The sequence below is a fragment of the Telopea speciosissima genome, chromosome 11 (assembly GCF_018873765.1).
Source record: "Telopea speciosissima isolate NSW1024214 ecotype Mountain lineage chromosome 11, Tspe_v1, whole genome shotgun sequence".
NCBI classification, from domain to species: Eukaryota; Viridiplantae; Streptophyta; class Magnoliopsida; order Proteales; family Proteaceae; genus Telopea; species Telopea speciosissima.
In genome coordinates, this window is record NC_057926.1 from 6,435,141 (window position 1) to 6,447,506 (window position 12,366).

Consider the following 12,366-nt stretch of genomic DNA (forward strand, 5'->3'; position numbering starts at 1 on the left):
CCAGAAGCAAACATCATCCACAGGAGAGTTGGGAAGCATTCAGAACTGAGCCGATTCAAGAACCTCCCTAAAAATAGACAGACTCCACCTGAGGAAAACTCAATACAAAATAAAGATGGGTTCCAATTTGAAAGTTCCATGATGGAAGAAGCCCTCAGCCACCTATCAAACCAAAAATGGACATTTAAATCATTCCCTACTGCCCAACTTTCATTACTCGAAACAAACTCCCACATTATTTTCAACGCCAGCCAAATTGATGAGGATTTATAAGAATTCTTCAACGAACTATCACGATTAATGAATCTGGCCTGAAAGAAGCTGCTCATCCCTAACTGACCATGCTTAATCTGCCATAATAATATACAAATTAAGGCCTTATTTACATCACACATTGTTTTAGGGAGGCTAACCCCATCGTTGACTCTTTTGCAAAATCGGCAGGAAGGCTAGGTGTCTCTTCTTTTTCCCTTGTTCTTCCCCCTCTTCTACAAGACAAGCTCTTGGTAGATGCGCAAAGTAGGCTGAGATTTTGTATCTCATTTTGTTAGTCTTTTGTCTTTTAATTTGCTGGATAGCGAGTCCCTCCCCTGTTGATGCCTATGTCGAAGGTGTAGGGTGGGGCTTTCCTGTGCTTTTTTTGTTTCAAGTTTCTGGAGTGTTTCTTGACCCAGCTTGCATCTATGTAATTTTCTTCTCTTTTCATTCTTTTTAATATATATGATCCTTTTAGAAAAAAAAACATCAAGCAAACTTCGGATACCCAGCCTCCCTTCTTGCTTGGGTGAGCAAACCTCTTCCCATTTGATTGATTTATTGTCTGGAATCCAAATCATCTGACCAGTTAAAATTATGCATACATCACTCCATTTTTTCACAAGATATTTTTGTCATTAATAAATCAAAAATTTATGAACAGGGATTCCTAATATCACCGATTTCACTAACTCCACAAGGCTAGCCCTAGACAACAATTTACCTTTCCAGCCCATGAGGTGGCCCTTAATCTTGTCCATCAGAGGGAGAAGAGGGTCCCTTTTTACATGACCCTTGAAGATTTCGATGCCTAAATACCGAGTAGGGAGGGAACATTCAGGGATCCCCAATAGGTGTGATATATGATGCCGACGGCTTGGGGAAACATACCCAAAAAACAGCTTGCTTTTTTCAACATTCACTAGTTGTCCCAAAAATTCTTGGTACTTGGTTAGAAAGGCCATATGATTAGGAACATACCTAATGAAGTATTTATAAAAATAAATACATCATTAGCAAATAGAAGGTGACTTGGGACCTACACCCCTCTAAGAACAGGGAGTGCTCTGATCTTCTTGTTGGCCAACAATGAGCTAAGACTTCCTTCGCCAGAATGAAGAGCAAGGGAGAGATCGATTCCTTGACGAAGGCCACTTTCCACACCGAAAAAACCCATTGGACCACCGTTGAGAAGAATCGAAACGCTAGAAGAGGTGAGAATATGATGTATCCAGCCAATCTACTTCTCTGAAAAATCCAAAATTACAAAGCACTGCAAAAAGAAAATCCCACAAAAGCGTATCATACGCCTTTCGGATATCCAACTTAATGCCAAAACCTCCACTCCGAGTCGTAGAATGCATTAGATTAGCCGACTCCGAGGTAAGACCAATGTTGGAAGAGATGATTTTACCCTTTTGAAAGGCACCTGTGAAATAACCTAGCGGGGGGTGAATATGTTGTATCTAGTGGAACATGTCCTTTTTACAATTAAATTGTATAATTTAAAAAATTAAGGCAATAAAGCAATCACAAGACACAAGCGATTTATAGTGGTTAGACTCCAAGAGTCTACGTCCACTCCTCTCAATACTTGAGAGAATTCCACTAGATGTTTCCTTTCAATTTAATAGGTGGAAAATAACACCTTTTACAATAATCTTGTTGCAGGGCAAGAGAATCCTTCACAATAATCTTTTAAGGATAAGAGAATCCATTCAATCTTTTAAGGATAAGGAGATCCGTGCAATATTTTAAGGATAAGAGGATTATATGCAATCACCTAAGTGCAGTCTAGGATGACGCACACTTAGTTTGATCAAGAGTTCATCAAACTCCTAGATCAACACTAAGATATAAATGCAAACCAATGAATAAAGAGTGATATTACCTAAATGGAGAAGCTTCCTTGTGCAAAATGATATAAATATGAGTGTATGCTAATAACAAGGGCTTTCTCAAGGTTTCTTCAATGAGTTGGATCAATCATTTCAATACAACCTTCAATGGATGAGTTGACTTGAGATCAAAGTGTTATAATAGAGGCTCTCGACTCAAAATGAATAGAAGACAATTTTAAAAGCTCTCCAAAGAGTGTTATTCAATGCTTCAAAAGGTATGTTGAGTGATGAGCACATTTATGTGTGAAATCTTAGGGCATAAAGCATACATTTTACCACATTGGACAGAATTACTTCGGTGCTTTCTTGTGCTTTTCAGGTTTTAGGTGAATTCTTGTGAAAATAGAGCAAAAGATGCTAAGAATAGCCGGAAGCGCCAAGGAGTCAAGAAAATTAAATTTGGATTGAGCACTGAAAGAATCACGCCAATTAACCAAATTTGAATGTGATTACAGTGGACCCCTTAGCATAACTTTGAGGTGTTAATAGTATGGATGTGTAGCTCATTAAGTCAGCTTCGCAACGGTTCAAACGGCATTTGATTCCGAGTTGAAATGAAGAAGTTACGGCCGTTTCCGTGGACAGGAGTTTATTTGTAATTATTGACAGTCGGCTGGGGACAAAATAAAGTGGAAGTTCGGATTTCAAGGCCTTAGCGCAATTATCAGAAGTTATCTTTCTGTCAGCCGAAAGATTCTATTTGGAAGGCTCTAGAGTAGTCCAACTTCAACTTGCGATATCTTAGGCTACCGAATTCCAAATTGGGCGAAATTTGCATCTATTTTGAGTGATTTTTCGTAAGGAATACAACAGTGAGGCCCATATAAGCATCCCATGCTCCACATTTTTTGAAAGACATATTTGATATTTCATTAATTGTGAGTGGAATCCTAGTCATCACCCTTGCGTTCTCTCTCTCCTCCAACTTTTCAAGGGCACTTTTGGAATTCTACTTGGGATAGATTTCTTTTGAAAGATATTCTCTCATCTATGGAAGGTTGAAAAATCAAAGATGCCTTCATCTCATTGTTTGGAGAAGACACCTACAAAGAAAAGAAAGCACAAGTTAGAATTAGAAAGTTACTTTTTAATAAATAGAAGGTTTATGTATCTAGGATTATTTTCTCTTCCTCTTTCTATTTTTTTTCTTTTTTTCTTGGGATTCAAGGCATTGTAAAGGAGGAAGGAGAAGAGAATATTCTCTTTTCTTAGGGAATATTTCTCCTACCACTTCCCTCCTCTCTCTTCTCCCTTCCCCCTATAAATACCCCTTGCCCTTTGGGTTGTAACTAGTTAATTTTAAGTTAGTTCTAGTTCAGTTTTTAAGTTAGTTTTAGTTTAGTTTTAATTCAGTTTTTAGTTCAATTAATTAGTGAAATTTCTTCTTCTCTTCTTTTAGTTTTTGGCTTTCTAAATTCTAGTTTGATTTTATGTTTTCAATTCCGTGGTTGTAATGCTTTTGATTCATGCTTTAATTTCATGTCTTCAATATAGTTGTAATAATTCTAGTTTAGTTTCAAGCTTTCTAGTTTAAGTTCCTAAGTTAATGACAAGACTTGGAGATTTAGAAGAGGAAGCCATGCAAAGTTTGTTCAAGTATTCAAGCTCTTCAACTACATTCATGCAAGTACATCCATGTTTTACTCTGTAAACTCTTAAACTCATTCTCCCTCTCTTCTATCTCATTCTCTCTTCTTCTTCTTCTCCCTCTATTTTTTTTTTATGTGGTTGTGAAGTGTAGCTGCATTTTTTTATTCCTTCCAATTTGTTCCAATTCGCATTAGTTTGATAGGTTAGATGCTCATGTGTTAGGACGCCAATTTAATCCTTTAGATGCGTAATTTTGTTAGATGCTTGTGAGTTAGGATCCGTTAGTTTAATCATCATTAGTTTAATTTAGTACTTTAATTAATTTGGTTCACTTTGCATTGCTTTAAAGTTAGTGAAATAGAGTGGCGTATATCTCCTTGTGTTCGACCCGTAGCTACGATTGACCCGTATGCTTGCAGTATTATTTTAACTCAAACATTGAGATTGGATTTTAATGGCCTATTTATACCCAAAAGGTGTGAAGAATCTGAATGCCAAAAGGTAAAAAAAATGGTCACTTTTTTGGTCTACCGGTTGATCTGTACATGAACTGGTTAGACCAGTTGAAAGAGCTGTTGACAAATATAGCCATTGAACAACCGGCTTAACCAACCAACTTGATACTGGATGGACATTCTCTAGCCAGTTAGGGCCAACTAGTTAGACCGGTTGCCTAACTTGTGGAGACCGTAGGAAGCATAGTACACTTCTTCTAAATAGTCAAACCGGTTGGTGCAGTTTCAACCCAGTTTTGTCATTTTTGAATTATTTCTTTTAGGGCTTTTGCACCAATGATCTTTTGGTCTTCTTAACAGTCCTTGGTCATCAACTAGGGTATTTCTAAGTCTATGCTCATATGACCATGCGAGTCTGCAATGCACGTGTGTGAAAAATGTTCTAAAAGTAGTCTTGATGCACATGAGCATGTCTTGAATAGTCTTGATTCTTCTAGTATGTATTGTCTTGACTTGTCTTTACTTGAGAAGCTTGTCTTAGTCTTGTCTTGAGAGGCTTGACTTGTCTTATCTTCACACTCTTGGTTCTTCTTCAAGTCTTGTTACTCTCAATATGAATCACTACAAAGCTTCACATACATGTTAAAGTATGCAAGTGTTTGTTATCAACAAAACTTAGTTGTGAACAACTCAGTAATGTGAGATTCTTGATTGGGCAATTCCCCAACAACACCTTGCTCCTCATAAACTAGTCTTGGAAGCTTTACTGATAATCTCAATGCTAACACTTTAGAAATTATTTTACAGAAGAAGTTGCCCATACATGTAGGTCTGAACTTATCCAAATATTTTTCTCCCTCCACCTTGGGGGTCAAAGAAATAAAGCAGTTGTTCACCCCATTAAGAAGTTTGCCAGATGAGAAAAAGAATTTTAATACAAAAATCATCTGCCATGATCTCCCAACATTTCCTAAAAAAGCCCCTGCGAAGCTGTCTGGACCTGGAGAGCTATCAGGGTCATGGTCCCAAACAACATTCTTAATCTCCTCATTAGAAGGGATAGATTATCAACATCACCAATCTCTCTAGGAATATAGCGAAGGTGATCATTATGAGAAATTGAACGAGATGCTTTGTGAAAGCCCTCATAATAACCTGCAACATAGGAAGCTATCTATGGCTGATCACTGGTCTCTGTACCATCCTCCTTTCTAAGAGATTTGATAAGATTTCTACCTCTTATTATTTTAGTAGAAAGATGGAAAAACTTTGGGTTCCTATCCCCAACAGTCATCCACCTAATTCTGGATTTCTTCATCCACAACTTTTCATGGTTCTCTAAAGCCTTCAAGTAGCCAATCTTAGCATCCACTTCATGACTAAATGCCAAATCATCCATGCCCTCCCTCACTATCAATTCCTGGTCAGCTTCCAAATTCTTTTTTGCATCTTTAAGGGAAGAATCAAAGTTTGGAATCACCAAACAAAACCAAGATAGGAGGACTAGTTTTAGGCTCTTGAGTTATCAAAAAGACAAGAAATGGGGTTATCTTTAACCTCTTCCTACGAAACCACATGCAAAAGTCCACGTGCTCTATCCAGAACTTGTGGAAACGAAAGGGGCAGTTCTTCGGCTTCGGAATAGCATCTGAGCTCATCAATAGAGGAACATGATCATAAGCTATCCTTTAAAGAATTTGTTGCGCACACCCCTAGAAGTACGACAATCACCTGTCATTACAAAATCTCCTATCCAGGAATGCTGCCACGTTATCCATGTAAATTTACACCCCTAGGAAGGAATACCAATAAAAAATAAGAGTTTACCATTTCCTGAAAGTCTATCGTTGAACTCCGATTGAAATGACCCGGGCCCCTCTTTTCATGAGATGCCAGAGTGGCATTAAAGTCCCCAACAACAATCCAGGGATTTGAATCGATAGATAAAGTAACAAGGTCCATTCATAATTCACGTCTTTTCACCCTAAATTGGTTGGCATGAATAATAGACACAAGCAACTTCTACCCCAACCAGTCCACACAGACCGAAATCTATTGGTCTAATTCTAAAACAACCACAGGGTGCTGAAGATATTACTTCCAAATCAACCAAAGATTGGGCACCTTATCCCTCCTAGAATTGGCAATTACATCTGCTGCAAAACCCCTTTTATTGAAAACAAAAAGAGAGGGAAATTTTCTTACTCCAACTAGGGTTCTGCTAAGCACGCCACATCCGATGTGTGCTCTTTCAAGAGAAGACTTAAGGCCCTTCACTAGTAATCGTCTTTACCCCTCTGATGTTCTAGAAGAGGACCTTTATGGATTACTTTCATGACTTGGAGGTTTTGTCATACTTTTTGGTTTGACCTCCATTATTGTGTTTGAGATTTTGAGAAGGTCAACTATTGCCCTCGAGACAACTTTGTTCCTTTCCCTTAGCAGCTGCATCGATTTCCCCTAATTTAGGGAAAGATAACAGCACTCGACCACCTGCCGTAGAAGATGAAGGCAACGACTCCACCATAGAAGGTATCTTGGGAAGACTGATGTTTGATGATCTTGTGAGTCTCGAGGAAGAAGTCTCCGCTACTAGCACTTTACCACCTCACAAAGTTTACCCCTCTACCACCATGGTTTGGATTCATAAGCCCTTTGCCACCGTCTCGACCATGACCCTCACCTTCCCTGGATTCAAAATGCCTTCTTCTAGGCCCTGAAACAGCTTCTTCAACCCCTTGTCTTCGATCATAAATCTCTGATAATGGTTCAAGACAAACCGAAGAGTCATGAATAGAGTCCACATCCCCAACCTTCCCCTCAGAGTGCTTGACTTCTTCCTCACCTGCAGAATCACGCTTAGAGTTCGAGCTATCTTCATCACCATTACTCCCTTCTGAACTGTGTGAAGGCAACCCAACTTCAGAAGCATACTTGCTCGACTCACAAGGGCTTCTAAGATCCGATCCGTCCATGCCCAGGTCGTGAGAATGAGAACCATCACCGGAGCCTCATCTGCAGTTGGATTTACAAAAAAAACCAAAAAAAGTGTCCAAAAGAGTCCCATTCTAGGAGGACCCCCAAACTCGGGAATCATGCCTCCTTTGCTCATTTTTTCCTATTTTGAATGCTTACATCCGTCCTAGTGATCCTCACCTCCATTTTTCACTTCCCTACTTCAATATTCGCATCCCGTTATGCTATCCGAGCTTCGTTTGAGCCTCAATACCCCATTTTACCCATTTCTACCCTATTTCCATCCTTTTACACTCATACCCTTCCTTACAAACTCCATTACTCCAATGTGATGTCGTTTGTCCATAAGTCAAGTAGTAGATTCCTGAAGCCACCCGCGACGCCGTTACTCTGCCTCCAAGTCCGAGTAGTAAAAGTTCCTTTTAACAAGCCGTTACTCTACCCAAAGTTCGAGTAACCCCAAACTTACCCCACATAACCGTTACTCTATCCAACAAGAGAAAGGAAACCCGGTTGTATGTCTCCACCTAAGCCATGGGACATTCCGTATTTAGTATTCATTGCATTTTTCTTTACTTCGTTGATACTTTTGGCAGGTATACGTTTCTATTTTTCTTTTTAGTTTAGCATAATGTAGATCATTAAAGTGATTTATTTAGTGTACATAACATTTTTTTTACTCACAGAAATAGCATGTTTAATTTTTTTTTTCTTGTGATAAATGCATTTTGAGTTAGTCTTGCATGTAGTAGGTATAAGACATATCATTATAGGGAGAATATTCGAAATCAAACATCTAGTAGAAAGACTGATTCGATCAGGCGAGATGGGATGCTAATATCTTCTCGCTCTCATAACCTGACCACCTACCTAGACTCTCTGACCAGACCAAATGGAATCAAGCATAGCTCTTTCCATCCATCATGGATTGGACTACCCTCATTGGGTCCTAGGCGCAAATCCTAGGTTGCGACTCCTTTTATTTTGATGTACATATGGAATGATCCCAACCCCCCCCACCCCATTTTAATAAATTTAAATATGATGTACGACCCCATTCAACCCAACATCCCTGTCACCAAGAGACCTCGAAAGCTTTGGACCCACCCGCAAGGCAGATTGAAACCCTGCATCCGGAGCTCACAGTACCCACAATAGGAAAAGAGATTGAGTTACCATTCTCATCATTAATTGATAATCAACCTCCTACTTGCCGAAATAGGATCACGAGAAAAGGAAACAGGAAGATCCTTCTCCCTTGATTGCACCCTTTCAAGACGTTGAATGGAATTCAAATTGCCAGAAGCTGCCCCTCCCTGGAATCCCTCATTTCCAAAAGGGAGGAGGCACACTGAGTCAATTCACATTCAACATGGCTGACCTGAGGAGAAAATGCAACGGCCCTGTTTGGGGAAGAAGGCCTTTCAACATCAGCATAATTTGCTCCTGGAACCCCTTCCATCTGTGTGGATATAATCTCAAGATTTAGAGTCATCCGCCTTTTTAACACGACAAATATTAATCGCATGCCCCACATTCTTGAAATAACCATACCGACCTAATTCATCTTCATACTTATTAGAGCTGAGAACTCTCAAATGCCATATAGAGCTCAGATTTCTCAGTTGTATTTCATTCAGTGTGTAGATGTATTTATACATGAGATGGGAGTATTGAACCCTAAGAGAATAAGAATTGGATTCTACATGTGATAATAGGAAATAAATCCTAAACCAAATTAATTACTAAAACGGTATATAGAGTTTTTATTTGAGTGAAACTCTATATAAGTCAATAATACTCAATAATTTGTAGAAAATAATATAACACCTTCAAACCAGGTTGGCGGTGCTCGACCTGAATTTCGAAGACACGAGAGGCCAAGGTGGAGTCTTCCACCTCTACTAGAACGCATGCAAAGTGACCCACCATTGCTCTACAGGTTTGCTGATCCAGGGCACCGGCCATCCCACCGCCTTCGCCATCGACAACAAGACATTCTTATGCCAGTATTCAAATGGGAGATCAGGGAATCTTACCCATACAAGTTTAGTCAAAATATGTTTCTCATTGATGTTGAAACCAGCTTCCAACGCTGAAAGTGGATTAGTTGTCTGCCAAACCTCACTGGACTCCACCTCCAAATTAAGGCCATGTCACTCTTATCATATCTCTATTGTTTTCTCTTCATGTTCGATCAAATCAATTAAGGATTTGATAATTTCAATGGTTATGTGTATATATACTTCTCCCTCCAGCTCTCAGGAGATTCTTGAAGCGGTTTGGAAGAGGCCTCAAGATGGATGGATTAAATTAAATATAGATGGCTGTGCTCTAGGAAACCTAGGAAATGCAGGAGCTTGGGGAAATTTTCGTGATGCATCGGGTTTTCCTATTAGATGTTTCTCTACCTATGTGGGTATCATAGCTAACTTTGGAGCTGAGTTTGTTGCATTTGTGGAAGGGATAAAATTTGTCATGGCTCTTGATCTCAATCGGGTTTGGGTTGAATGTAATTCTAGCTCGGTTGTGTTTTGCATTTCGAATCAATTAATTCCTTTGTCGTTTACTCAATCTTAGTTAGCTTTGAAGAGTTTTCCAGATGGAATCTCTTGGAGAGTCTCTCATTGCTTCAGAGAGATAAATTCAGTTGCAGATTCACTAGCAAAGCATGTGGCAGCCTCAAGAGTTGATTCCATTCGGAATAGCCCCTCGTTTTATTTCCAATAATATTAGCAGGGATGCTCAAGCAAGGCCTCGATACCGTTTTATTTAACGCCTTTTTTGGTCTCTTTGATTTGGATTGCATTCTCAGCTGATGGCCATGTCGAAGGTGGAAGTGTGATCTGAAATTTGTGTTTATTATTTTGGCCAACTATGTCTGGCATACACCTAATTGTTATTGTTTCGTTCTTTTATTAATAAAGATCTTTGTTGACCTTTAGCAAAAAAAAGGAAAGTACTAGATATGTGAATGAATTTAAATCTACCAATGTGTTTATTAAAATACTGTCAAGATACTTTCTCCTACTCTAGGTACAACGAGGAAGGGCCATTATAATGCCAACCAAGATCATTCTGTATTTTCATGATTTGCATTTATAAGGAAGATTACAATAGTTGTAATTTTCTTTGACCAAGATGGTATTTAATCTTTATATAAGGAAGTAAATAAAAAAAAAATCTAATTATTAAAAGAGAAAAAGCTTGCTACATAGCCCGTACATATTCCTTTATACCCTCTTAACATAATAAACAATGAGACTCACCCTAACATTTTTCTCTCCTATTCTAACCATGTGGGCCCCATGTTGGCTTGATATGGATGATACCATTTTCCATCCTTCATTAGTTGTAGTGTGTAGAGATTTCTTCTTACATTGCCCTTGTAGGAAACCCTATCCCTAATTAAATATGGACAGCTAGACAGAAGTGAATTCATATCCTCTCCAATGGCATTCAACGGCCAGAGTCGATCTCCCACCATCCATGGGGTGTGGGGACCACCTATGGATGGTGGGAGATCGATTCTCGACGGAGGTCAAGGAAACAAAAAAAACCCTATAAATCACCATGCATCACCTCTAAGCTTTGTCACAATCTAAACCTAGCTATGAATCAGCTAGGTCATCTGAAACAGTTTCGATCATCTGTGCCAAGGAAGAGAAGCATGGGTCGCAGGAAAATTGAGATGAAAACGATTGATAAGGAACCAGCAAGACTTGTTACCTTCGCGAAGCGTCGAGTTGGTCTTTTTAACAAGGCCAACGAACTTTCCACCTTATGTGGTGCTGAGGTTGTCATACTCCTCTTCTCTGAGTCTGGCAAGGTATACTCCTTTGGACATCCAAACGTCAACTCCATTTTAGACAAGTTCCTTGTCCAAAACTTTTTACCTGAAGAAAATGTACCAAAGATTATGGAAGAAAGTGTTCAAGGAACCAAGAACAGCCAGGTGGTCAAGCATGAGATCATGACTGAGCTTCTCAGCAAGGTGGGAGTTGAGAAGAAGCGTGGGAAAGCACTTGATCAGCAGCGAGAAGAAGAAACCCTGCTGGGTGGAGAATGGTGGCAAGGACCGATTGAGGACCTTGATTTGCCTAAGCTTAACCATCTAATGCTTTCGATTCATGGTTTTATAGAGCTTGCAATGGCGAAAGCTAATATGTTAACCCTTGGCACCAAGAACGGCTGCAAATAAATATTGCAGTTGTTCCTGCATGTTTGCATTTCTCATATCAAATAAAGTATTAGCTTCAAATTTAGTTTTTTTGTTTTTGTGTTTAAAAATGCTTCTGATCTCCTTTCTTATCATTCTTTTGTTTTTTAAGTCCTCTTTCTGTCTCTTAAAAAAAAAACCCTTACCTTAATGGGATTGAATATTTGAGAAGATGATGAAGTTCTTGTGGTGATGGGATTAGGGTTTTACTTAAGTTGGCCTGTTCTAGCTAATCCAGTCGGATAAGCTTACATGCTGGATTGTTTTCTCTTATTCCAAGAATTCCAAGATTCAGATCGTTTGGTCAATTTGTAATGATTTGATCACCTAGACTCTTTTGATGTGTAATCTCCCTAGGGTGTCTTCCCCAATTGCTGATGATCTGAGTGAGGGTGGATGGTGATGCGAACTCCAGTGGTGCAAGGGCTGGAGTCTTGATCCCTTCTCTACCTAAGGAGTCTACAGTTAATGTTCCCTTCAACAGTAGTGTTAGGAAATAACAATGCAGTAGAATGGCGATATACAAAAGAAAACAAGGAGAAGAGAAAGCACGCACACACACACAAGACTAAGATTTTCGTGGTTCACTCCCAAGAAGGTAGGCTACATCCACGGTAGAGCGATAGTCCAAATCCATTATTTCCTGGAAGAAATTACAAACCCTCACACACATCTCTCAAAGAGATAATCACTATATATAGCGTTTTCACGCGTCAAAATATAGAGAGAAAACCCTAACCCGAGAAAGTACAAAACTGCCCTAGAAGCACACTGGTTTGGTCCGAGATACAAACCAAAATAGGGTGAATTATATATCAAATTGATGATCTTGATGAGTTCTTCAGGGCTAAGTGCCTTTGGGTCTGTTGTATGCACTTTTTGGCTGTTTACATGCGTTTTGAAGGCGAAATAGCATGCCGACAGTACTTTCTGGATTAAAACTAAGATTAGGATTCACCAATAACAAGTA

At 39.2% G+C, this 12,366-nt stretch overlaps 1 protein-coding gene across 1 annotated transcript; it reads left to right on the plus strand.

Moving 5' to 3' along the window:
- Positions 1-10,790: 10,790 nt before the first annotated feature.
- LOC122644712 (agamous-like MADS-box protein AGL61) lies at positions 10,791-11,378 on the plus strand. Its single transcript, XM_043838105.1, has one exon. The coding sequence runs from the start codon at positions 10,791-10,793 to the stop codon at positions 11,376-11,378; it is 588 nt and encodes a 195-aa protein (XP_043694040.1).
- The last annotated feature ends 988 nt before the right edge of the window (positions 11,379-12,366 follow it).